Source organism: Trichosurus vulpecula, chromosome 1, assembly GCF_011100635.1.
Source record: "Trichosurus vulpecula isolate mTriVul1 chromosome 1, mTriVul1.pri, whole genome shotgun sequence".
NCBI lineage: Eukaryota > Metazoa > Chordata > Mammalia > Diprotodontia > Phalangeridae > Trichosurus > Trichosurus vulpecula.
In genome coordinates this window covers 63050823-63078642 of record NC_050573.1, presented here as the reverse complement: position 1 = coordinate 63078642, position 27820 = coordinate 63050823, and the positions used below count along the sequence as shown (strand labels likewise).

At 44.7% G+C, this 27820-nt stretch overlaps 1 protein-coding gene across 1 annotated transcript; it reads left to right on the top strand.

The window, feature by feature from the left end:
* TMEM38A (transmembrane protein 38A) lies at nucleotides 1–26190 on the top strand. Its single transcript, XM_036742309.1, has 6 exons — nucleotides 1–526; nucleotides 15327–15483; nucleotides 16594–16778; nucleotides 18713–18800; nucleotides 21428–21545; nucleotides 24479–26190. The coding sequence occupies exons 1-6, from the start codon at nucleotides 403–405 to the stop codon at nucleotides 24716–24718; spliced, it is 912 nt and encodes a 303-aa protein (XP_036598204.1). The 5' UTR covers nucleotides 1–402; the 3' UTR covers nucleotides 24719–26190.
* Nucleotides 26191–27820: the final 1630 nt, after the last annotated feature.

Below are 27820 nucleotides of genomic sequence, written 5' to 3'. Positions count from 1 at the left end.
ATCCTGCAAGCCTGGCTGCTGACTGACTGCAGGGGCGGGCCGTGGGTAAAGTGAAGAAGATAGCCGCTGGGAGGCTGGCTGGAGCGCTCCCCACGTGTGAGCTGGGGTTCTTAGGAGCTGGAGGGGAAGCTGGGGACATCGGACTGAGCTCCTCTACTGGCAGCACCACTGCCAAGGGCGGCTCCCCGCGGGACCTGGAGGGGGCAGGTTGCCCAGCCCAGAGGGAGGAGCTGGGGGCTCACAGGCGCTTCTGCACCTGTCGGAGGGCAGGGGAGGAGGAGGAGGAGGAGGAGGAGATCAAGGAGGGGGCGGGGGCTCCGCCAGGCTCGGGCACAGCCCGCCTCTGCCCCATTCGGCGGGCAGCCTGGGCGCCGGGGCTCTCAGGGGCTACTGCCGGGCGACATGGAGCTGCTGTCGGCCCTGAGCCTGGGCGAGCTGGCGCTCAGCTTCTCCCGGGTGCCCCTCTTCCCGGTCTTTGACCTCAGCTATTTCATCGTTTCCATCCTGTATCTCAAGTACGAGCCAGGTCAGTCGGTCAGTCCCTGCCGGGCGGTGGGGGGTGGGGACTGGGGGCGCCTGGGCTAGGGAGGCGGAGGTGGGGTCGGGAGCCTGCGGGACTAGGGCTAGCTCCCACCTGCCTTCTGTCTTCGAACCTCTCCGCCGGCCCCTCCCGATCTCCCTAGCTGCCCTCTACCCCCACTCCACCCCTGGTGCCCTTGGCGAGGTGAAACCGCAGCTGTTATGCCTATATAAGGCTGCTGAAGGAGAAAAGGGCCGCTGGAAAATTGATACCGCACCTCTTCCCCCACCCCCTCCTGGGTCTAGGTTTCCGGGAGACCCTCTGCTGTGGCCCGCTGAGTCAGGGCCATCGAAATCGTCCCTGCTCCGTCTGTCTTGTCCCTAGCTTAGGGGAAGGGTCCCTTCTTCTCTGCAGGTGGCCCAGGTTTCTGCCTCTGTGGGAGGCAGGTATTCTCCCTCCAGTAGCTACAGACCCCTGTTAAAGAAGACTGGACCAGGAGCCATCAGACCTGAGTTCTAGTTCTGGCTCTGAAACTAGCTAAATACGTGGCCCTGGGGAAATCATTTAAAACCTATTTGAGCTTCTTCTTTAAAATGGGGCCACGATTATGCCTAACCTATTTCTTGCGGATCCGGGAGGATCAGATGAAATAATGGAGTTCAGGATTTTTGAGTTGAATGGCACTTCTGATCATCTAGGCCAGTCCCTTAGTTTACGAGGAGGAAAGTGAGGCCGCCGGAGGGATAGTGACTTGTCCAGAGTCAGTCACACCGGTAGTAAGTAACAGAGATCAGACGGGAACACCACCTCCCCCGTGGATCAATTCACTGTGAAATCTGGGGCTGTGTGGCTTGTGAAGCTATTTTTATCGGTGTTGATTATTCTTTCAGGATCACCACTTTTGTCCAGGTCTGGACTTTTCATTTACAGACAAGGAAAAGGAACTCCACTGGAGACTATAATACTGGGCAGGGACCACCTGGATTCCATCCTTGTACTTTCCACCCTGTTTTCCTACGCTGTGAGCCGCAGAACTGCTTTTGAAACCTTGAAGAGTTTGGGGGGAGGGGAAGGGAAGGGAGCTGATGCTTTAAAAGCTGTTACCAGGGGACACTTATTTTGCAAAGTAAAATAGGAATAGCTTTGTATTAGGATTGGAGCATTTGTTTCCTGTTTCAAAATGCTGGTAGCTTGGTTGGCTGCCTACAATTTTGCTGCAGCCCTACCTCACTCTTCCTTGAGGAAGAGGGAACATGGCGAAAAAGGAAGCCTTCTTAAGAAACTGATGAGTTTTAGACTAGGTGATCTCTGAGGTGCTTCTCATTTTGATAGCCTAAACTACATGTCTCAGGTTGAGCTTCCATCCTGTCAGCCAGTCCCCACTGGGTGGGGCTGGGGGCTGAGGGTGCCTGGGGGGTGGGAGAACCCACCCTGTGGGGCTGGGACTGGTTCCCACCTGCCTTTGAGTTCTAAGTTTCCTCCCAGTTTCTATATTATATGTTCCATTCAGCACTGACATTCAATGACCTAAGGTTTCACTTCCATTTTTTGTATTCTATGTTCTAAAGCCCCTTCCAGCTCTGACAATGTGTGAGTTTCTATTTTTTTTTTAAAGTTCTATTTTTAAAATGAGGGATTTGGCCATTAGGAGTAAAGCACCCTCAGAGTCAACTCTTCTGGAAGGACTTTGACTTTCAGGAAAGAATGCTTCACCTTAGGGGAATGAGGGAACCATGAGGCTGGCCTGCCTTACATTTGGACATGGACTGATTTTTATTGAGTTTTCTCCTCCTCTTGGGGACAGACGATCCCAAGTCTACATAAATTCAAGGTACAACCTGAGAGCTTTGAAAAACTTTCAGAGGGAACTGGGGGTAGAGAGAAACTAACCAGTTAGTGTCCAATTCTGCAGGCTCTGGGAGCTATTTTAGATGTCTGCTGTCATAGGCAGCATGGGGGAGCTTAGTTAGTTAGGAGAACTCCAGCCTTGAATCCTTTCTCTGACCTTTTCTAGCTGTCCCTCAGTTTCCTCATCTATAAGGTGGAGATAGTAATGCCTTTTGAGTTGGTTGTTCTGGAGATCAAATTAAATCATTCCTGGCATGCATTTTGTGTAACCCTTAATGTGCCATATGTCTGTTTTTAATTGTCAGTATCAGTACCTGAAAATGGCAAAGCACCTTGCAGAATTCTTTGGTTGCTTACATTTTATGGAATTTTAATTACTTGATAATTCTGATTTGGAGTCAAGAAAATCCGAGTTTGAGTCTTGGCTTTCTCCCTTACTATGTGATCTTTTAGCAAGTCACTATGCCACTCTAAGCCTCAGTTTCTTCATCTGTATAATGAGCCTGATAATACTTGTTCTCCCTCCATAGGGGTAAAAACACTTTGGAACCATAAATTATTATGGACATGGGAGGGATTGAATTTTTAGGCCCATAATACCTCCAGCCTGAGCCGGAGCTCCAAACCTTCCCTAAATCAGGAGGGTTTTCTGAAAAAAACAAACAAAAACAAACAAACCCCCCCCCAAAAAACAAAGTACATAAATCACAAATGAAGTAGAATCCTTAATATCTGTATTCAAGAGATTCTTATAATCTCTGAAGCCATAGACTAATCCTGTAATGAAACTAGATAGTCCCTAAGTTAATTTTTCCAATTTGTTATTTAAATGCCTAATTTGTTCAAGTACATGATAAACATTTTGTGTTCTATATTCTAAAGGCCCCCCCCCCCAATATAAACTGGCCAACAGTTTATATTCTAAAGTGCCCTCTAGGTTTAACATTCTGAGTTTCAAGGCCTGACAGCTCTAGTGTTCTATGAGTCTAACTTGTCTCTTGGTGCCCCATCAGAAGTAGCCTGCTGGGCTTGACCCAAGGTGGTAAATCTTAGGTTTTAAGATCTGCCTATTGTAACTAAGAATATGGTTTTCAGTGAATGTTTGTGAGTCTTAGAGACAGTCAAGACATCCCAGGAGTAGGACAGGAACCATAAGGGTTTCCAGAGGAATGTCTGGGGGAATCACCGGCTACTCAGTAAACACATACAGCTTCAGTATGTTTGCATCCCCTTGTATTACCTCGCATTGTTATTAACAATAATCATAGCCTGCATTTATATAGCCCTTTAAGGTTTGCAGAGCTTTTTATGAGTATTATCTCACTTGAGCTTCACAGTAACCCTGGGAGGTAGGTGCTATTATTATCTTCAGTTTATAGATGAGGAAACTGAGGCAGACAGAGGTAAATCACTCCCTCAGGGTCATATAACTCGTTAAGTGTCTGAAGCCAGATTTGACCTCAGGTCTAACTGAGGTTCAGGGTTCTGTCCACTTATGGTTTACAAAATGCTCTCCCCTTATAGCAATCCTGCGAAGTGTGTAGCATGTGAATTATTCTGCCCATTTTACAGATGGGGAAATTCAGGCTCAGAAAAGGTGAAGTGACTTACCTATGTTCATACAATAGGAAATTCTTTCTACTAGTTCAAGGGGTGTGTGTGTGTGTGTGTGTCTGTGTGTGTCTCTGTGTCTGTGTCTGTGTGCATGTGTGTTTTCACTTTTTGTGGTGTCCTTGACCAATTTGGCAGGCTGATGAAGGCTATGGAGCCCTTCTTGGAATAATGCTTTTAAAGGCCTAAAATGAAATACATAGGATTATGGAGGAAACTAATTATTTTAAAAAAGATTATCAAAACATTTTTTAAAAAGAAGTTCATGGACCCCAGGTTCAGAATCCCTGGGTAAGACCTTGCTAGTCTTTGCTAAGAACTTCATCAGGGTTATAGTTATGCATGTTGCTAGGGGACTCCTTGTGCCCTAGAGATTACAGGTAGAGGGTGGTTACTGAGGCACTGAAATTGTCTTTATTTCTGGAGTGTTTATCTGTGAAGGGCCAGAAATTGTTCAGCTTGAAGAGTGCCTGCCTGCCTGCCCACCTTCCTGTCTGCTTGCCTACCTTCCTGTCTGCCCACCTTCCTGCCTGCCTCCCCACCTTCCTGTCTGTCTGCCTGCCCACTTTCCTGTCTGCCTGTCCACCTTGCTGTCTGCTTGCCTGCTTGCCTGTCTTCCTGCCTGCCTCCCCACCTTCCTGTCTTCCTGCCTGCCTGCCTCCCCACCTTCCTGCCTGCCTACCTGCCTGCCTGCCCACCTTCCTGTCTGCCCACCTTCCTGCCTGCCTCCCTACCTTCCTGTCTGTCTGCCTGCCCACTTTCCTGCCTGCCTGCCCACCTTCCTGTCTGCTTGCCTACCTTCCTGTCTGCCCACCTTCCTGTCTGCCCACCTTCCTGCCTGCCTCCCCACCTTCCTGTCTGTCTGCCTGCCCACTTTCCTGCCTGCCTGCCCACCTTCCTGTCTGCTTGCCTACCTTCCTGTCTGCCCACCTTCCTGTCTGCCTACCTTCCTGCCTGCCTACCTTCCTGCCTGCCTCCCCACCTTCCTGTCTGTCTGCCTGCCCACTTTCCTGTCTGCCTGCCCACCTTGCTGTCTGCTTGCCTGCTTGCCTGTCTTCCTGCCTGCCTACCTTACTGCCTGCCTCCCCACCTTCCTGTCTGTCTGCCTGCCTGCCTCCCCACCTTCCTGCCTGCCTGCCTCCCCACCTTACTGCCTGCCTACCTTACTGCCTGCCTCCCCACCTTCCTGTCTGTCTGCCTGCCTGCCTCCCCACCTTCCTGCCTGCCTGCCTCCCCACCTTACTGCCTGCCTACCTTACTGCCTGCCTCCCCACCTTCCTGTCTGTCTGCCTGCCTGCCTCCCCACCTTCCTGCCTGCCTGCCTCCCCACCTTACTGCCTGCCTACCTTACTGCCTGCCTGCCCACCTTCCTGTCTTCCTGCCTGCCTGCCTCCCCACCTTCCTGCCTGCCTGCCTCCCCACCTTACTGCCTGCCTACCTTACTGCCTGCCTGCCCACCTTCCTGTCTTCCTGCCTGCCTGCCTCCCCACCTTCCTGCCTGCCTGCCTCCCCACCTTCCTGCCTGCCTGCCCACTCCTGTGGTCAGGACAAGTGGTGTGAAGAACCCCCTGGCCTGGGATTCAGGACAATGGGGCTCCCATCTTAGCTCTGCTTATTATTGCTCTTGTCTCAATTACTACTCGAGTTATATTGCTTCTCTAAACCTCAGTTTCCGCATCTGTAAAGTCAGGGGATTTGACCTAGATGTCCTCTGGGACTCTGTTCCAGCTTTGCACCCGAATCTGAGCTCTAAATCCTATAAGCTGAAGAAATGAATAGACACAGGGTACGAGAAGTCCCTCCACTAGTGCAGTTGGTATCCTGTCTCTGACTTTGTAGATAAATCCATTGCTGGGCCACATGGAAGTTAAATGACTTTCCAGAGTTGCAGAAAAAGTCTGCAAAAAATTTCGACCCATGACTTCTGCACCGCAAGCCCAATGCTCCATGATGCCTCGATGTCCCTAAGCCTCTGGAAATGGCGGTAATAATTCCAACATTACCTGCTATGATTGTCAAATGAGATAATGGGGACAACGGCAATAAAATATGCTGTAACCACACAACTTCCTATCCCTTCTCGCTGCCCCAGAGCGGAAGGGCTGCCAGGGAAGGGAGTGGGCTACTCTTCCCTAGAGGTCTTCAAGCCGATGCTGATTGATCACTTGTCTGGGCTGTTGCTGAGAGGGAATCCTAGGCAGGCACAGAATAGACCAGTGACTCCTGAGGCCCCCATCCATGCTGCTCTGAGACTGGAGCTCTGGGAAGCACCGTAGGAATGTGAGAGCTCACGTTTTATACTTATAGCTCTGTGGTTCATAAGGCACTTTGCTCACAGCACCCCTTTCTCTTCTTGAACCCCGCCACCACCCTGGGGCAAGCCCTCATCACCTCATGCCTGGTGGCTGCTGGGTCTGCCTGCCTCAGGTCCCTCCACACTCCAGTCCATCCTCCGTTTAACTGGTAAAGTGATTTTCCTAAAGCACGGGCCTAACCATGTCATCCCACTCCTACTCAGTAAACTCTAGTGGCTCCCTATTGCCCTGGATCAAATATAAAATCTTCTGCTTGGCATTCAAATCTCCTAGTCTCCTTACACTTTGCCTCACCCCCACATATGCTTGGGTCCGGTAACGCTGACCCCTTTTCATGCAACACTCCATCTCCCAACTCTGACTGGCTGTCCCTCATTCCTAGAAGGCTCTCCCTCCTCATCTCTGTCTCCCGGCTTCCCTGGTTTCCTTCACATCCCAGAGAAAATCCCACCTTCTACAAGAAGTCTCTCCTGATCCCCCAAATGCTAGCTCCTGCTCTCTGTGATCATCTCCAATTTGTCCTCTGTGTAGCTTATTTGCGCATAGTAGTTGTCTTCACCATTAGACTGAGCCCCTTGAGACTATTGCCGTTCTTGGTATGATGTCTGGCACATAGTAGGTGCATAATAAACGTTTGCTCGTTGGCTGACTGATAGTAGGACATCATAATGTCCTAATAATAATAAACTAGCATTTATATTACACTTTAAAGTTTGTAAAGCCCTTTCCATGTATTATCTCATTTGATCCCACCATGACCTTGTGAGGCAGGTGCTATTATCACCTCCGTTTTACAGATGAGGAAACTGAGGCAGAGAAGGGTAAGAGGACTTGTTCAGGGTCACGAAGTTAGTAAGTACCTAAGGCAGGACTGGAACTTAAGCCTTCCTGACTCCAGACTCTAGGTCCAGTGCTCCACCGGTGGCATCACTTAGCTGCTTTGGTGAGAGGAGAGGTAAGGAGGGAGAACACTGCAGGAGAGGGTGATGGCGGCTAGCTCCAGAGCTCGAGAATGGAGCCTCGTATTCTACCATGTGGAGCAGAATTTCTTTCTGGATGCAGCATGGTATGGTGGGAAGAGTACTGGATTGGAAGTCAGGGTATCTGAGTTTGAATCCCAGCTCTGCCCTTAAGTCTTGTGTGACTTTGGGCAAGTGACTTGACTTCTTCATTTGTTTAAAAAAAAGCAATGGGAGCAAATTAGATGATCAAGGTGGTATTACACAGTGGAAAGAATACCTGCTTTAGGAATCAGATGGCCTGGGTTCAAATCTCACCTCTGTCATATAATGTGCGACCTCGGACAATTTACCGATCCCTTTTGGTCTCAGTTTCCTCATCTGTATAATAAGAGCTGGGGGGAGAGGGGTGTAGAGCATGATCTAGGCGGCTTATGATTTCTCTTTCGGTGCTAAACGTAGGATCCTAGGATCTCCAAGGGCCCTCCTAGCTCTAAATCTGTGGTCTGTTTTAACCAGATAAATTCCTTTTATTTTAATTTAAAATTTGTTTTATATTTAAGAGTGACATTTTTCTCAATTACATGTAAAAACTATTTTTAACATTCTTTTTAAATCATTTTTGAGTTCCAAATTTCTCCCTTCCCTCCTCCCCCCTTGAGAAGGTAAGCATTTGATATTGATTATATATGTGTAGTCATGCGAAACATATTTCCATTATTAGCCATGCTGCAAAAAAAAAAAAAACCCACAGACTAAAAAAAATAAAGAAAAATATAGAAAGTAAAAAAAAGTATGCTTTGATCTACATTCAAAATCCATCAGTTCTTTCTCTGGAGGTGGATAGCATTTTTCTTAAATTCTTTGGAATTGTATTGTGTTACTGAGAATAGCTAAGTCATTCACAGTTAATCATTGTACGATATTGCTGATACTGTCTACAGTGATCTCTTGGTTACCAGATAAATTTCTAATGGCTCTTTAAATCCATTCCTTTTGGCCTTCAGAATGCAGGCCAAACCACTGTTTTCCAGACCTTCACATCCCCCACTACTCTGTCTGTTGCCTGCGTCTGGGACCACAAGCCCTCTGATCTGCCTGAGGACCATAGGGCTAATTTTGAAAGCTATGCATCCAGTGCTGGCCAAGAGGCAGCCATATGTTCAAACCAAGCCAGCACTTGCTAGATCTCATCTCAGGCTTTCCTGCCTGGGGCACTTCAAGAAAATAAAGAGAAAAAAGAAAAGAAAAGAATTTAAATGTTTTTTCCACTAAGACAAAAACCGCCAAACTCCAGGCTCGAGTGTGGGCTTTCCTTCCTGAGACAGTTTGGTTGAAAATGTACTGAACTAAGACCCTGGAAAGAATGGCATCCCAAGGAGTTATTTTTAGATGGGTCTGGATGGTGTGGGGAGGGGGAAAGGGAGAAGGTATCAATTTCTGAAAAACATGGGCTGGTTATTCCTCCCAGACTGACTGCCACCAGCTGTTGCAAGGGGGATTTAATGCTTGGCTGCTAGAGGGATTTGAATAAATCCCCAGAGAGTGGAAGGAGCTTAGATCCATGAGATGGTGAGAACATTTTCACCTGAAGCCCAGGGGCTTGTTCATTTTCAAGGAGGAAGGGACCCTGAACTGTCCTTGACAGGCTACACGATATCAGACTTAAATCTTTAAAAGAATGTTGTTATCACTACATCATACAAAGCCCAGCACAGTCTCCACCAAATCCCTGGAAAGTTGCAATTCTAATCAGATTTGAACTGATCAATCAACAAACATTTGTCATGGTCTAGCTATGTGCCCAGCATTGTGCTAGACACTGTGGATGCCAGGATGAAAATAAAACAATCTCTGCCTTCAGGGAGTTTACATTCAATGGAGGAAAACAGTGTGTATACCTTTTTAAAAATATGAAATTCGTAAAATAAATAGTAACAGTAAAGTAAAAAGAAAAAAAAAACTCCACTGTTTTGGCTCTTTACAACCTGGGACCCTCCTCCCTTTCCAGTTTTCTTAACGTCACTTCTCCCCGTCCCCCAACCCCCATGACACCTGTCTCCTTGCTGTTTCTCACAAGACTCCAACTCCAGACTCCAGGCATTTTCAATGGCTGGAATTCTTACTTGGAATGCTCTCTCCCCTCATCTGCCTCCAGGCTTCTCTGGCTTCCTTTAAGTCCCAGTTAAAATCTCACCTTCTAGGAAGCCTTTTCTGATCCCTCTTAAATCTAGTGCTGCTTTCTCTCTGTTAATTACTTTCTGTTTATCCTTTAGATATATTGTTTGTACAAAGTTGTTTGCGTATTGTCTCCTCATTAGATCGGAAGCTCCTTGAGGGCAGGGACTGACTTTTGCCATTTTTTTGTATCCCCAGCACTTAGCGCTGTGCCTGGCCCTTAGTAGGTGCTTAAAAAATGTTTATTGTCTGAGTGAAAGTAATTTTGCAGGGCAGGCACTAAGAGCTGGAGGGGAGTGGAGACAAAAAATCAGGCAAGGTCTCTTGGAGATGAAGCTTAATGTAAGTCTTGAGGGAAACTAGCGTAGTCATTCAATAAACATTTAGTTAGTGCCTAGTACATGCCAGACACTGTGCTAAACACTGGGGATACGAAGAAAGGCAGCAAACCTCAGTCCCTGCCCTCAAGGAGCTTATAATCTAATGGGGAAGTCAATGAAAACCACTACGTATAAACTAGCTGGTTAGAGGTGTCAGGATATTTGAAGACAATTAACAGTAAGAAAGCACTAGAATTAAGAGGGGTATTGAAAGATTTCCTGCAGAAGATGGGATTTTAGTTGGGACTTGATGGAAACCAGGAGGTGGAGATTGTGTGAGGTAAATAAATGAAATGTGAAGACTTCACAGGGGAGGATGTGTATAATATTCATATCTATTCATATCTACATACAGGAGTGTTTAAAAATCAAGATATAGGGAAGGGGAAGATTCTGAGGCCATGAGAGTCTGATGGCTCAGCCTCTGGGAAAGTTTCCCCTGAAACTTTTTCTTTCTTCTGGTTCTGGTTTAGATTTGCTCAGTAAGAACAGGGTCATAATGACCTGTTTTTCTCTACTGTAAAGAATGGAGAGGATTTCCTCCTCCCCGTATCCTATTCTCCTTCTTTAGATTTATAGATGTCACCTCAGTTGTAATCATTAACTAAAGGAATGGGAATTGGAGTTTCTGTGCCTCAGTTTCCCGGTTCTTTGTCTAGCTTTCGTGCTCAGATTGTAAGCCCACCTCCCAGCCAATGGTGAGAAGAGTCAGAGGTGGGCGGAAATTCTCTTGTGTTAGGTATAATTATGGGTGCCTTGCTCCTTGTAAAGCACCTCCCTTGCTGGATTTGTTCTCGTGGGGGATGCCCAATTCTCAAGAATTGAATAAAATTTATTTCTGTTCCCACCCTGAGATGACTCCTTATTAACTTTTGATTGGTGAGGGTCTTTCATCCCACACAAGATGAAGAGGGAGAACATTCAAGGCATGGGGGACAGCCAGAGAAAATACCCAGGGCTGAGAAGTGGAGTATCTTATTTGTGGAACAGCCAGGAGGCCAGCTGTCACTGGTTCTAAGAGTATATGTCAAGGAATAAGGTGTAAGAAGACTGGAAAGATAAGGTGGGGGTGGGAGGTGGGGGAAGGTTATGAAAGACTTTGATTTTGGATTTGATCCTGGAGGTAACAGGGAGCCATTGGGGTTTATTTGAGTAGGAGGGTGACATGGTCTGACCTGTACTTTAGGAAAATCACTTTGGGAGCTGAACAGAGGATGGATTGTAGTGGGGAGAGACTTGAGGCAGGCAGACCCACCAGCAGCTATTGCAATAATCCAGGTGTGAGTTGATTAGACCCTACCCCAGAGTGGTGGCAGTATCAGAGGAGAGAAGTAGTACTGGGGAGATGCTGTAAAGGTGAAATAGACAGGCCTTGGCAACAGATTGGATACAGGGTGGGATGGGGTGAGGTGAGACACAAGGAGGCGATGAGGGCCTGCCCTAGGTGGTGGCACTGTCAGAGGAAAAAAGGGGGTGTATTTGAGAAATAGTGCAAAAATAAAATCAACAGCCTTTGAGTACAGATTGTCTCTGTTTCTTCATATGTAAAATGGGAATGGTAGCACCTACCTTACCAAGTTGTTGTGAAGATTAAATGAGGTAATATTTATGAGGCCTTTTGTAAACCTTAAAGGGCTATGTATTAGATAGCTATTATTAGTAGCTATATAATAGTTCAAGGTCGCCTGATTTCAAAGTCCTTTACACCAGGCTATCTCTGAAAGGAACAGGTTAATAATAATACTAATAATTTCTTTTGCTTGTATAGTATGCTGTCTAACTGTTATACTAACTGTCATCACCATTTTGTACTTGTAGAACAGATTTTTGGTGGGGGAACAAAAGTGTAATTACACATACCTCTATTAAATTCCATCCTATTAGAGTCAGCCTAGTTTCTAACCTATAGAGGACTTTTGAAAGCTTTGATTCTGTCATCCAGTGTGTTAGCAATCCTTCTCAGTGATAACTGAGTGTAAATAGCACAGGGCCAAGAAGAGATTCATGGGACTTTCTACTGGAGACCTCTTTCTAGGTTGATATCAAACCATTAGTTAATACTCTTTGGATCTAGTCATTCAACCATTCCAAGTCCGTCTAACATTTCTGTTATCTAACCTACCTCTCTCCACCTTTTCCACAAGAAGAATTTGAGCTCCTTTTTCAATGTTTTGCAAAATCTACGCCAGGGGTGGGGAACCTGCAGCCTAACCCTGATAGGCAAACTCTAGTTACAGCATCCTTTCCCCTTCCTATCCAATGGTTTAATATTACTGTCAAAAATGGAGATAAAATTAATCTGCATCACCTGTTTTTTTAATTTCCTTTTTTATTATGAACCTAAACATCAATTAACACAAACATTTTCATTGTTAAAGGAGAACAGAGAGTTGTATGTGAAACCATGGATCTCTATTACATACAGATCTTAAAAAGCATATATTAAATTTAGAATGAAACACTGCCTACCTTGTCTGTGTGCCCCTCATGAATCTTCTTCTGCTCTCTTCTGTGTTTTTTCTTAACATTTTCTGGTTGCTCTTTTCCTTTTTTGTATCATTATCACTACTCACTAATTCTTCCCCCTCCCAAAATAAAAGCTCTCTCTTGTACAGTCAGACAAAACAAATTCATACACTGGCGGTATCTGAGGATGTATGCCTCATTCAGTACCAGTAGTCTATCACCTCTTGGCTAAGAGCTGGGAAACACATAACATCATCAGTCATCTGGCCCTGCAATTGGTCCTTACGTTGATTAAGAGTTTTTAAGTCTTTAAAAGTTCTTTATATTGTAATTTTTGTATAAGTTTTTCTCCTGATTCTGTTCACATGACTTGGCATCAGTTCATTCAAGTCTTCCCAGGTTTCAGTGAAACCATTCCTTTTGTCAGTTATTAATACACAATGATATTCCATTACATTTGTGTGCTGTAATTTGTTCAGTCATTCCCTAATTGGTGGGCACCCCCTTAGTTTCCACTGCTTTGTTACCACAAAAAGAGCTGCTATAAATATTTGCATACACATAAGTCCTTTCTCTCTGTCCCTGACCTAGCTGGGGCTATATGCCTAGTAATATTAGATAATCTTTGTAAAAGTGCTTAGCTCAGTGCCTGGCACATAGTAGGTATTATATAAATGCTTATTCTCTCCTCTTTCCCCCAATGGCACTATTGGATCAAAAGTATTTATATAGTTTAGTGACTTGGGAGTTTGAAGTTCCATATTGCTTTTCAGAATGGTGGGACTCATTCATAGCCGAGCTTTGGGGAGTTTTTCTTTATGTCAAGCCTAAATTTGTGTCTTTACAGCATCTGCCTATTGCTCCTGGTTCTACCCTACCCTCTGAGGCCAAGCAGGACGACGCTGGGTTGTTGGCAGAAACCTCTTGAAAACCAGTCCGTTGGTCTTTCTAACTAAACCAAGAGATCCCTCTTTCTGCTGAGTTATATTTTACTTTCTCCTTCCAACACCTCACTATAATAAACCCATTACACTCCCTGAAAACGTGGCAAGTTAGGAAAAAATAGTGATTACCTGCCTGCCATTCTGGAGCCTCCACCTGTCTCCACCCCCAGCTATATTTAACTTCTCACCTTGACTCCCTGCCAAGCCTTTCAGCCCAAAGCATGCTTCTTGGCTCACCTTGTCCTGTCTAACTTAATTCTTCCTGATCCTGTACCCACCTTTCATTCCTTCAACCTGGAATTTCCCTTTATCTCCTCCTTCCCCTGCCCCCTTTCCATCCATTCAAAGGCCTCCATCTTTGTCAGTTCATTTTCTTCACCTCTTACAAAATCTGGTTTTAAGCTTGCCTACTTCAGGAAGACCTCCTGGATTTATCCAACCCAACTCTCACATTTTTTTTTTATTCCATACCCTCTCAGCATCTACATATTTGACTTGTGCTGTATTACTGAGCATGAACACAAGGTAATTTTCTCCAGTGGTTTCCTCTTTCATTTTCCCAGAAGCAGGAACATTGCTTTCTCATAGATTTGTAGGTAGAGCCGGAATGTACCCTAGAAATCAACTGGTCCAACCATGACCTATTTTACAAAAAGGGGAAACTGAGGTTCAGGGAGGGAAGGGATTTGATCCAGGCCAAAAAGCAAGTCACAAACAAAAGACAAGATTTTTAAAAAATATATATAAATATTTTTAACATTAAAAATCATTTATTTATTTATATTATTATATCATATTCATATTATATTATTATTTATTTATTATTTTGAGTTCCAAATTCTCTCCCTCCTTCCCATCCCCTCCCCCGCCCACTGAGAAGGCAAGCAATATGCTATTAATTATAAATGTGAAATCATATAAAACATATTTTCGTATTAGCCACATTTTTTAAAGTAAGAAAAATGAAGAAGGTGAGATAATTATACTTCAATTCACACTCAAAGTCTATCAGTTCTCTCTCTCTGGATATGGATAGCATTTTTTCATCATGAGTCCTTTGGAATTGAAGAGACAAAATTCAAACTTGGGGTTTTCTCACTATATCAAAGTGCTTTCAATCTCCTTCCCAAGTGCCTAGTACAATGTTCTGTTAATAGTAAACTGTGACTTGCAGATGAGTGAATGAAACCGTGAAGGAATGAATGAATGAGATGAAGGAAGGAGTAAATGAGTGAATGAATAATTCAAGCTAACAAGCATTTATTAAGCACTTTCTATGTCCAGGCGCTGTGCTAAGTGCTGGGGATGGGGGGAGGGGGGAGAAAAGGCATAAAAACAGTCCCTGCTTTTGAGGAGCTCACAGTCTAATGGGGAGAGACAACATGCTAACAACAACAGACAAACAAGCTAAAGACAGGATGAACTGGAGATAATCTCTAAAGGAAGGCCCTGAGATTTAGGAGCACTGAGAAGGGCTTTTTGCAGAAGGTAGCACTTTAGTTGAGACTGAAGGAAGCCAGGGAAGACGGGAGGCAGAGAATTCCAGGCATGGGGGACAGCCAGCGAAAATGCCTAGAGTGGAGAGATGAAATTCGGGAGGAACAGCAAAGGAGGCCAGTGACCCCGGATTGCAGAACATGTTCAGGCAGTAAGGTATAAGAAGACTGAAAAGGTAGGAAAGGGCCAGGCTTTGAAAAGCTTTAAAAGCCAAATAGAAGATTTAATATTTGATCATGGTGGGGAATAGGGAGCCACTGCAGTTTATTGAATAGAGAGATCATATGGACAGACCTGCCCTTTAGGAAAACCATTTGGATCTCTGGGTGGAAGATGGACCAGAGGAGGGAGAGAATTGAGACAAGGGAAACCAACCAGCAGGCTCCGAAGCAGTGGATGAATGAAAACTATGAATGAATGAGTGGATAGAAGGATGAATTAAATTAAGTATGGAGTTATAGATGGATAAATATCCCTTTCTGGTAAATGAGGAAGTTCTTCTGGGGTTGTTTATACTACCCAGAGGATAGGTTGAGTTGGGCATCTGAGCTCCCTAGACTCTCTAGGGCCATCAGACCTAGATGACCTTCATGAGGATGCTTTTGCAGGTGCTGTGGAATTGTCCCGGCGGAGCCCTGTGGCCTCATGGATCTGTGCCATGCTCTATTGCTTTGGGAGCTACATCCTGGCTGATCTTCTGCTTGGGGAAGCACCGATCGATTACTTCAGCAATAACTCCAGTGTACTCCTGGCCTCAGCAGTCTGGTAAGCCTTCCTTTGGAAGTAGACCCTGCCTGTTGCTTGTATAATGGGGAAGATTGGGCATAAAATGTGTATGGCTCCTCCCAGAGCTGTCACCCAGGCAGCCCTTGAAAGTTAACTAACAAAGGATGGCAGAGATAAGAGAGGCCTCATACCATACATAGTGAGCAGAGAGAGTGGTACAGTACAGAGAGTAAGGAGATGCTCCTTGGAGGAGGAGATGCTTGACCTGGGCCCTAAAAGAAGCCTTTATTGTTGATTTTCAGTTGTATCTGACTCTTTATGACCCCATTTGGACTGTGGGTTTTTTTTGACAAAGATATTGGAGTGGTTTGCCATTACCTTCTCCAGCTCATTTTACAGATGAAGAAACTGAGGCAAACAGGGTTAAATGACTTGCCCAGGGTCACACAGCTAGGAAGCAGCTGAGGCCAAATTGGAACTCATGAAGATGAATCTTCCAGGCTGAGCACTGTACCCACTAACTAAAGGAAGGCTAGGTTTTGGATAAATGAAGAAAATGACAGGAGACATTACAGTTGGTGGAAGCAAAGGGAGCAAAGGTATGAAAGTAGAAAACATGAGGAGCATCTATGGAACAGCAAGTTGACCAGTCTGCCTGGAGAAGGGTTCATGCCGAGTAATAATGAGAGAAAATGCTAGAAAGGATGACAGAAGAATGTGTTCTGATACTGGGGAGTTGTCTCATCTGGCCAGAGTGGAAACTGAATTGTAGGGAAGCAGAGAAGACAGAGATGAACAAGTGGGTTGGGGCTAGATTGCAGAAGGGCCTTGAATGCCAGGCTAAAAAATCTGGACTTATTAGAAGGCAATGAAGAGCTATTGTAAGCTCTTGAACAAAGGGGTAACCTTACCAGAAAGATGCATTTGGTTGTGGGGAGTGTGCAAGGTGGGTTGAAGGGAAAGATGTTGTAAGCAAGAGGATGCCTTCTCTTTCTCTTCTAACTCTCACATTTACTTCAATAAACTGACCTAGTCAGACTTAAAGCTAATCACATGCCTAAATGTTCAGGCCACCACTGGAGTGAGGGGCAGGGGGGACAAGGAGGTGTCTTGGTTTCTCCCAAATATTGGATGCTACCTTCCTTGCAGGTACATGATTTTCTTCTGCCCCATGAACCTCTTTTATAAATGCGTCAGTTTCCTGCCTGTGAAGCTCATTTTTGTGGCAATGAAGGAGGTGGTGAGGGTTCGCAAGATTGCAGTTGGGATCCATCATGCCCATCACCACTACCACCACGGGTGGTTCATCATGATCGCCACAGGCTGGGTCAAAGGTAAGTGTTCTGGCCATGCCCCTGAGTTCCGGCCTACTAGACTTGAAGCTTTAAGTGGGGAATTCCAAGGGGGACTATCACACTCAGAACAGCCAACTGTTCTCTGGAATAATAAAGAGATACTCTTACCTTCTTTTAAAAAATGAATTAGATGCTTTATCGGTACTCTTTAAAAACCCCTTTCAATGAACCCTCTCTTATGACAAAGAAGTGCAACTAGGCAACACAAATCAGCACCACAATGGCCATATCTGACCGTGTATGCCTCATTCAGCACCTACAGTTCACCATGACCTCTGCTGAAAGGAAGAAGGAATGCTTGTCTGTTAGTCTTCTGAAGTCTTGATTGATCACTGACTGTATCAGTCAGAGTTGTGATGTCTTTCAGTGTTGTTTTTCTCTTACATTATTGTAGTTAATGTGTAAATACTCTCCAAAAGACCCACAATTCTGTTGGTGTGCCTTTTCCTTCCACTGATGTAGAAGGCAAACCCCTCCACACCAGATTTCATGAGTTACTATCACTTGGTAGTCAGCCTTCTGGTGATGCATTCATTCAGCAACCACTTAAGTACCTACCAGGCATTGGGCTAGGTTTTGGGGATACAAAGAAATAACAGTCTCTGCCTTTAGGATGCTTATATTCTGCTGGGAGAAAGCAAACCCAGTAAGTACTTAGGAAACATGTACAATGTGGCCAACTTCTTTGTACTGATTTAGGTTGGGTGACAGATACATTGTTCATAGCTATATATGAAGCCTGTTCCACTGTGGAGGCCCTCCTACTTCTTTGGCTTCATGGGCATAGCCTTTTGAAAAATTTATGGTTATTTTTTTACAATTAACAAAGAAAAAATTATCTACCTCCAATCTACTTCAACCCCTCCCCACCATACACACACATTGGAAAAAAAGGAAAAAGAAAAACAAAACCTTTGTCACAAATATGCATAGTTGAGCAAAACAAATTTCTACCTTAGCCCTGTCCAAGAAATAATATGTTTCATTCTGTGCTCTGAGTTCATCACCTCTCTTTCAGGGGGTGGGTAGCATGATTCATCATCAGTCCTTTGGAATTGTAATTGGTCCTTGCTTTCATCAAAATTTTTAAGTCTTTTAAAGTTGTCATTTGTCTTGACAGTTCTTATTATCTAAATTGTTTTCCTGGTTCTTCTTCCTTTACTCTGCATCAGTTCATATAAGTCTTCCCAGGTTTCTCTGAAATTATCCTTTTCCTCATCTCCCAGGCATAGTCTTGAAGAACTTTGGGTAAGCCCCAGGAAATGTTGAGGTATTGAAGGAGGGCCTTGATAAAGGAACAATATCCGAATGGCTCACACATGTATTGCAGTTGCTAGGGAGTGAAGGGTGTTTTGGGGTTGGGAAGTCCCCAGGATGGTGACTGGCACAATAAGGCAGTTGATTAATAATCTAATATGTACAAATTGAGATGCGCAAATTTAGGGACATCTCCATTCCAAGTGCTCATACGTACTATTTGTGCCCACCCTGTGGTAAAGCCTTCCAAATTCATATTGGTCTGATTAGCCAAAACTGGACACATTGTACGTTGATCCTAACATAGTGATGTAATTTTGGTCCTCCTCCATTACAAAGGACAACAACTAATTTCCAAAAGTAGTACTTGTGTTGATTTGGTTTTGTGTTAGAATATGATAAGGTGTGTAGGAACTACAGGGGAGCTTCCAAGAGGGAAAGGGTCAATCATGTCCAGTGGTTATCTGGGAAGACTTCAGGGAGGAAGTAGCACCTGATTTTGGGGGGCCTTTCAAGGAGAAGTATTTCGGTAGACAGAAACTTGGGGGAGTCTGTTCTAGACAGGTGCTGGAAGATCCAGAGAGACTCCATTTTGAAGAGAAGGTAGGACGGCGGTCACGTCTGGGATGTGGTCTCACCATCTTACTGTTGTACAGGTTCGGGTGTGGCACTGATGTCTAACTTTGAGCAGCTGCTCCGTGGAGTCTGGAAGCCAGAGACAAATGAGATTCTCCACATGTCCTTGTAAGTCACTGGCGCTGGAACTTCCTCTTTCACAGTCAGGATGTTAGGAAATCCAAGTCACCTCCATTTTTATGAATGAGGAAGCTGAGCCCAAACAAGTCAACCACTCTGCCTGAGGCCATCCTCAGAGTCTTGGGGTCGACGGGTTTTTAAACTACAGTCAGGATCTCTCTGTGCCTAGATTAGACACCTGTGTATGAAAATGGAAACGGAAAGAGGTTCTGAGGTGAGGCAGGAAACACTTCTTAGCCCAGTTCCTTGGCTAAGTGCCCAGGCACTTGATAAATACTTATTGAATTGAAGGAAAGGGCTGACCCAGCTGCGGCCCTGTACGCTGATATACTGACCTCAGTACCATAGGCAGCTGGGTGGCACTGTTCACAGAGTCCTGGACTTGGAATCAGAAAGACCCGAGTTTGAATCCTGCCTCTGACACTAGCTGTGTGACCCCAGTGCAAGTCGCTTAGCCTTTGGTGCTTCAGTCTCTTCACCTGTAGCACCTACCTCCCAGGGTTGTTGTAAGGATCAGACTTTTAGGGGCAACTAGGTGGCACAGTGAGTAGAGCACTGGCCCTGGAGTCAGGAGGACCTGAGTATAAATCTGGCCTCAGACACTTGACACATGTACTAGCTTTGTGCCCTTGGGCCAGTCACTTAACCCCAATTGCCCTGCCAAAAAAACAAAACAAAGAAAAAGGATCAGACTTTAAGTGCTGCATCAGTGCTAGTTAGCTATTAGAATCAGAGGCTGTCCCAGCTGGAAGAAGTCTGAGTTCCAGTGCCTTCATTTCAGAGACTGATGAAATGACTTGTCTGTGTTAGTGGTAAAGTCTGGACTGGAGTGTCATCCAGTTACATAGAAAGCACCAAAGGAAATGTGATTTGCCTACCAGTGTGGTTGTATCAGCTTAGGATTCAGGGCCCTACTCCAGGTACATAAGATGAAATGCATCCCAGCCGAAGGGGGACACATAGGGGACACGTGGGACTCATCTCTCTCCAGAGTTGAAAAGGAACTTAGAAAATAGAACAGAATGTCAGAAATGGGAGGGAACTTAGGGGAAAGATGCCTACTATTTGCCAGGCATCGTGCCACGTGCTTTACAAATATCTTATTTGATCCTCACAACAACCCCAAGAGATAGGTGCTATTATTATCCTCATTTTACAGTTGAAGAAACTGAGGCACAGAAGGTTAAGTGACTTGCCCAGGCAAAGAAGGTGTTAAGAATTTTAGAATTTCTAAATTAGTTTAGATTATTTTAGTTTAGATCAGTTTAGTTTAAATTAATTTAGGAATTCTAAATTAGAATTTTAGAATTTCTAAACTAGCTAGTAAGTGTTTGAGGCTAGATTTGAACTCAAGTCTTGCTGCCTCCAGGCCTAACACTCTACTGTGCTACCTAGCGATCTAGAGCACAGAATGTTACAGCTGGGAGGGCCTTTAGAACATAGAATGTCACAGCTGGGAGGCCCTTAGAACACAGGATGTCAGAGCTGGGAGGGCCTTAGAACACAGGATGTCAGAGCTGGGAGGCCCTTAGAATCCAGGGTGTCAGAGCTGGGAGGGCCTTAGAACACAGGATGTCAGAGCTGGGAGGGCCTTAGAACACAGGATGTCAGAGCTGGGAGGCCCTTAGAACACAGGATGTCAGAGCTGGGAGGCCCTTAGGACACAGGATGTCAGAGCTGGGAGGCCCTTAGGACACAGGATGTCAGAGCTGGGAGGGCCCTTAGGACACAGGATGTCAGAGCTGGGAGACCCTTAGGACACAGGATGTCAGAGCTGGGAGGGCCCTTAGAATACAGGATGTCAGAGCTGAGAGGGCCCTTAGAGCACAATGTCAGAGCTAGAGGGTCCTTAGGACACAGGATGTCAGAGCTGGGAGGGCCTTAGGACACAGGATGTCAGAGCTGGGAGGGCCCTTAGAACCCAGGGTGTCAGAGCTGGGAGGCCCTTAGAACACAGGATGTCAGAGCTGGGAGGGCCTTAGGACACAGGATGTCAGAGCTGGGAGGGCCTTAGAACACAGGATGTCAGATCTGGGAGGGCCCTTAGAACCCAGGGTGTCAGAGCTGGGAGGGCCTTAGAACCCAGGATGTCAGAGCTAGAGGGCCCTTAGGACACAGGATGTCAGAGCTGGGAGGCCCTTAGGACACAGGATGTCAGAGCTGGGAGGCCCTTAGGACACAGGATGTCAGAGCTGGGAGGGCCCTTAGAATACAGGATGTCAGAGCTGAGAGGGCCCTTAGAGCACAATGTCAGAGCTAGAGGGCCCTTAGGACACAGAATAGAGGGTTCTTAAAACAGAACATTAGACCTGGATGGACCTTAGGAAACACCTGATACAGCCCCCTTATTTTAGCAACGAGAAAAGTACATAGAGCTGACATACTACGTTCTAAATTCCCATCTACTTCTAATTTCACTGTGTCCTCTGTATTCCAGCTCTGACATTCTTTTTGTCTTGGATGGAAGTGGTCTGGATGACTGGGGGGTGGGAAGGTCATGGTGGGGAAGTGGGGGAATGGGGGCATCAGCACATTGGGACCTTTCTTAATTATGCTGTGGTGCTGGGATGCTTTCCTATCTCCTCTGAAGCCCAGGCTCTTTATTTCCTTTCCAGTCCAACCAAAGCCAGCTTATATGGAGCCATTCTTTTCACACTTCAGCAGACTCGATGGCTTCCCATTTCTAAAGCTAATCTCATCTTCTTCTGCACCCTGTTCATGGTGTCTTGTAAGGTAAGAAGCTGGTGGGGATGCTATGATATGACCGTGGTGGGGCTAGAAAATTCTTTCCCTACAAGTAGCAAAGCCCCTAATCTGAACATTGGTTAGGAATCTTGGCCCCTGGAGAAGACTCAGCTTGGGGAAGGTGCACAGAGAATCAGAGGCAGGGCCTTTTGTCCTACTGAGAAGGCATTTAGATAGCTTAGTAGACAGAGCTGCAATCAGGAAGACCTGAGTTCAAATGCTGCCACGTGCACATGCTAGCTGTGTGACCTTGGGCAAGTCACTTAACCTCTGCCTGTCTCAGTTTCCTTATCTGTAAAATGGGAATCATAATACCACCTACCTCCCAGGGTTATGAGGATAAAATGAGATAAAACTTGTAAAATAATTTGCAAACTTTAAAGCACTATATAATTGATACCATCTATTATTATTTTTATTAGACGTGTCTTTGCCTTCGAGGAATCTATACTCTAGCAGAGGACACAGCTCTCACACACAAAAAATTGACTGTACAAATAGGGATATATTCCATAAGTCCTTAGAAATGCTTTTTTTTTTTTTTGGAGGGGGGAAAGCAGGGCAATTGGGGTTAAATGACTTGCCCAAGGTCACGCAGCTATTAAGTGTGTCAGGTGTCTGAGGCTGGATTTGAACTCAGGTCCTCCTGACTCCAGGGCCGGTGCTGTACTCACTGCGCCACCTAGCTGCCCCTAGAAATGCTTTTTGATCGATAAGTATCATAGGAAGCCAAAAAAGAGAGTATCTGTTTTTATTTAAATACATAAAACATCATAACAATCTTTCAGCCCTTCCTATCTGGCTCGAGATTCTTTGTTCATTCATTTTTATTCGTATTTCCTTTTAGGTACTTAGTGTGCCAGGTATTGCTCTAGGCACAGGGACTATGAAGACAAAAATTAAATAGTCTCTGCCCTCAAGGAGCTTATATTCAATAGGAGGAGACAACATGTAAACAAATAAGTGCTTACAAAATGTACAAAGACACGGGTGAGACCTGTGGGCTGCCAGGGGAGAAAAGTCCCTCTCCTAGTACAGAACCTTCTCTGTGAAAGTTGCCCAAAGACCTGAAATGTCTCTTCATTTTCTTTCATTTCCTTAAATAAATTTAAATTTCTTTCTTTTTAAAAAATTATTTTTCTTTTTAAAATTAATTTATTAATTTTTAGTTTTCAACAGTCACTTATCTTTTTCTTAATTATATGTAGACAAGCATTTTAACATTTTTTTTAAAAAATATTTTGAGTTCTAAAAACTCTCTCCCTTTTCTCTCCCCTGCTTGAGAAGGCGAGCAATTTGATATAGATTAGACGTGGGCAGTCATGCAAAACATTTCCATATTAGCCAAGTTGCCAAAGAAAATGCAGACCAAAAAAAAAAAAATAAAGGAAGTAAAAGAAATGTGCCTCAATCTGTATTCAGACCCTATCAGTTCCTTAAATAAACTTGACAGTTTGGTACGAATGGCTGCTCTGCTCAGAGGAAGATGTTTAAATCTTCAAACCATACAGCTAAAAGTGGCTCCATTTCTTTCATTGTAACCCTTCTATTCCTTTGGTTTGCAAATCACAAAAATGGATGCAAGTTTACCCTTTTCTTTTCTTCCCCCTGTGTGTTTCATAATATTCTGCACCATCGATTCAGGCATTCTGACATCTCATCCACTATGAGAGTTACTGTGACCACATTCACGCCATTCAGTTCCATCAAATTTTTGTCCTAAGCCTCTTCTCTTTGGGGCTGTCAGTTTTTCCATCTGAAGTATTCTTCTTTGTGTCCATTATGTTAGGAGCTTGTAAAAAAAAATTAATGCAATTGTGGGTAATATGATATGCAGTAGTACATCACATCCACATTTGACGTGACAAAATATCATGTTAAAACCTTCAAGTAGCGCTCTTATGTTCCATTAATTGGGTTTGGAGGCACATCTAATATCCTTGGTATCATTTGATAATTTACACTAAATAGAATTTTGCATTATTCCAACTTGCATATATTGCAGTCTGGTGTGTGTGTATACATATGTTGATGTATATATGTATGCATGTATGTATATATAGGAGATAAATTTTGGGGGTTGATAGCTTCAGCTTGGGGAGTGTGTTGGGGATGAGGCAAGGCTTCGTATACAAGGTAGTACTTGAACAGATCTTTGAAGGACATAAAGAATTTTGCAAGAGTCAGTGATGAGGAAGAGCATTGCAGGCATGGGGGGCAGCCAAGTGTGGAGAGAGAGCTTTTCCCTGGATTTCTTTTTCTGCCTCATATCAGTCTTAATTAATTGCATGATAGTATTCCCTGACATCAGGGATTCTGAACATTTTGGGGGGTCTTAGACCTCTTCTGGCAGTCAGTCTGATGAAGCCAATGGCCTTCTTCCAGGAACCATATCTTTAAATGCATAAAATAAAATACAGAGGATTAGAAAAGACACCAATCATGTTGAAATACATTAATCAAAATATATATATTTTTTAAATTTCATGGACCCCAGGTTGAGAATCCCTACATTAAGTAAACGGACCACAATTTATTTGACTCAATTGTTGGATATTTAGAATATTTCCAGTTTTTTGCAATTACTTGTAAAGCTGATATGAAAATCTTTGTGCAGATAGAAAACAGTTAAGTTTTGATCAGGTGGGGGGTGGTAAGTGACAAGAGGAGGGCTCTTGTGGGCCCATTCAGTAGAGGAATGGAATACTCAGCAGGGAATTCGGTATTGACTGGGGACAGGGCACTGAATTCTAAAAAGCAAGGGAAAGGTATGGAAGCATGTCCCAGGGAATTGGCTGCCTAGAGATTTCCTGTTATGGCTTATACCTCAGTTGCCTAAAATGACCTCCAAATCGTATTCCTCTCTCTCTGTGTCTCTCCTCCTCCTCTTCCTCCTTCTCCTCTCCCATTCCCCATCACAGGTGTTCCTGACAGCTACACACTCCCATGCGTCCCCATTTGACACTATTGAGAGCTTCATCTGTCCTGTGCTCTTTGGTTCTGCCTGGGGGGGCCATGGGGACCATCACCAGGATGACCACGGATCTTCTCACGATGCCCACGGGGGCCCATCTTCTCTTCATGCCCCGCAGCCTCCGGCCAAATCGAAGGAGGAGCTGAATGAAGGTTCCAGAAAGAGAAAGGCCAAGAAGGCAGAGTAAATGAAGAATCTGCCACATGTGACTGGTGGCCAAAGAAAGAGTCACTTCTGAGCTGCATGAGAAATATACCATGACACCCGAGCCCTCATAGGCTCCGCCGTAAGACTTGTATAAGGGAGAAGGAATCTAGGCGACTGCCCAGCGTGCCTCTATTATTTCCATCAGGGACCCCTATTTTCAGGGGCTTACAGATGAGGTGTGGAAATCCCTATAGGCCCAAAGGGAGAATTCTAGCCAAAAGCTAGGCATCTTGGTGGTAGATTTTCTCCTTTTTTTTTTCTCCCTTAGAACAAAAGCTATTTTGGGAAACAGATTTAAGTTGCTGTGGGAGTCTAGGAACATTGGTTCCGTCTGATGTCTCTTTAGGATTCCTGGCATCTGAAAACTACTTTGTATTTTAGACTAATTTGTTTTGAATCCAAGAACAAAAGAGTGAGAGGGGAAAAACCCACTCTAAAATAATTGGGCTCCTAACAGTGTCTTTTTGAATTGGCTTACAAGAAAGAAAAATAACTTGAATTTTGAGAAGGGGCCTTGATGGCTAAGTGTCCCACCCAAGCTGGGGGACATACCTGTGGCCTGTTACCTCTGAGCCAGACCTGGAGCTGCCCATTCACTTCAGACCCACGTCAGCTTTCAGAGAACTCTTTTTGGAATATCTGGGGGCCTGAGAGTTCCCAGACGGCCACTGGTAATGTTAGTGACTTTTGGTATTCTATCAGACTTCCTGAATCCTTAGGATCAGAATGGAAATTGAACCCATTTTCAACTGAAACTTGGAGTTGAGCTTTTTGATTACCCAAGAAGCCGGGCATCGACTCAGCATGTCTCTCTTGGGTCAGCTAGCATATGTGAGGTGAGAGAAAAGGCCCAACCAGAGAGATGGGATCTTAGGTAGCACATTATGTCCCTGTGGTCTTCCCCACTCTAGCCTTTGGCTATCTCTGCTAGATCTGCAGTTAAATTCTGACATGGGCTTTGAGGAGCTGGACTTTTTCAAGTTGAGATCTTGGGCTGTGGGGATCATGTTCCAATCCAAACACACCCTGAACCACTTGAAACTGAGCACCAAAGGGATAATAAGCAAGTTGAGGCTGCCGGGGCCCTAGGCTGCTCACCCAGAATTGGAACTGGAACTGGGGGGGATGCACCATGCCTTCCTCTGCCATTTAAACTGAAGGTTTTCAGGGCTGGGATGTTATTGCAAGACCCAACATTGGGAGAAATCCTAGGATTTATCCCACCGAGGAAGTGGGTCAGTTGCAGTGAGTTTGGGAAGTGCCTTACCCCAGGTGAACTGCCTCCCCCTACTCCTCCCCACCATGAAGTCAGGCATCAGGGTCTGATGTCGCCTCTTTTAATAGCATCATGTTTTGATGAATCTGTTTCTGGATGACTATAAAGGGCTCTGTGTAAGGGGGTGATGTTTTATAGATGAGCCACAAAATAAAAGCATTGTGAGGTGAATTTTAGAGGCCTCCCCCACTTCTTCCCAGTTCTTTTCACATTTCAGATCCAAGGAAGTCAGAAGACAAGAAGATGATGTCACCTTGGACTTATTTTATTTATTTTCCAGGGCTATGTATGTGTGTGTGTGTGTGTATGCATGTGTGATACACACATTACAGATTTCCCACTAACTCCCATCATCAGTGAACCTGGAACTATCTGACCGTCCAAGAGGATTTTAGGAGTTTCTGCAATTCCCTGTTAGGGCTTTCTCACAGTGTCTTATCAAGAACAAGGCACATACTCGAAGTTTCTTCATTTGTTTACAAAAAAATTGAGGGGGTTGGACTATAAAATCAGGACTTCTTAAACTTTTTCCACTAGTGACCCCTTCAGTGCTGAACTATATGACCTCCACAGTCTCTTTCAGAGCTCTCTATCTGTAGATTTATGGGCCCTATGACCCCAACATGTGCCCACCCCTGCCAACGTTGATGTGCCAGGATAGATTTATTTTTTCCCCATTGTCATGGACTCTTAGAATTAAAAATGACCTTAGAGGTCACCTAGTGCCATCCCCCCATGCTGTTGCATGAATCCCTTAAATAACTGACATAGAAAAAATGTCAACACTAGAATCCCATCAAATCCAATCCGGTGTGCAGTTATTAAGTGCCTGCTGTGTAGGAGGTGCTCTGCTAGGTGCTGGGCATACTAAGACAAAATGAGAAAGAGGCCTTACCTTCGAAAAGCTTATATTTGACAAGGAGAATGAATGATCCCAGTACAATCCAAAAAGCATTTATTGAGTTCCTACTATGTGCAAGTCACTGGAGATGTAAAAATGAAAAACAGTCCCTGACCTCAAAGAGCTGGGGGGTTGTTAACGTTGTCACCTTCAATTCAGCTAGCTTTTGCTAAGTACCTACTATGCTCCAGGCACTGTGTTAGGCTCTTGGAATAGAAAGACAAAAGCAACATTGACTGCTTAAGGAGCAAGAATTTATACTTTACAATAAATTCTGTTGGGAGGGCTGGGTCAACCTGGGATCAGGCTGACAATACCCACTGCAGGTGGGGCTGAGACCGGTATGTATTCCTGGCCTGGGGGATAAAGGGTGTCAATGTCAGTTTGGGGCCAGTGGCTAAGAGCTTCTGACCTTTCCAGTCTTCTTGCTCACAACACCCTCCCACAAACTCTTCAATTCAGTGACTTTGGCCCCCTCACTAGTCCTAGAATTAGACCTTCCTTCTCCCAACTCCAGGCATTTTCACTTGTCTCCCAAACCTGGAACTTTCTCCCTTTTCATCTCTGCAACTTCCTTCATGTCTTAGCTAAAATCCCCTTTAATGCTAATACCCTTCCTCTCTTGATTATCTCCACCGTATTCTGTGTGTGTGTGTGTGTGTGTGTGTGTGTGTGTGTATGTATGTATGTGTATATTATATATATGCATATATAATATATGTATGGTGTGTGTACATAGCTGTTTGCATGTTGCCTCCCTTTTCTTGAGAGTTTGTTGTTATTTAGTTATTTCAGTAATATACAACCCTTCATGACCCCATCTGGATTTTCTAGATAAAGATATGGGGTGGTTTGCCATTTCCTTTTCTAGCTTATTTTACAGAGGAGGAAAACTGAGGCAAACA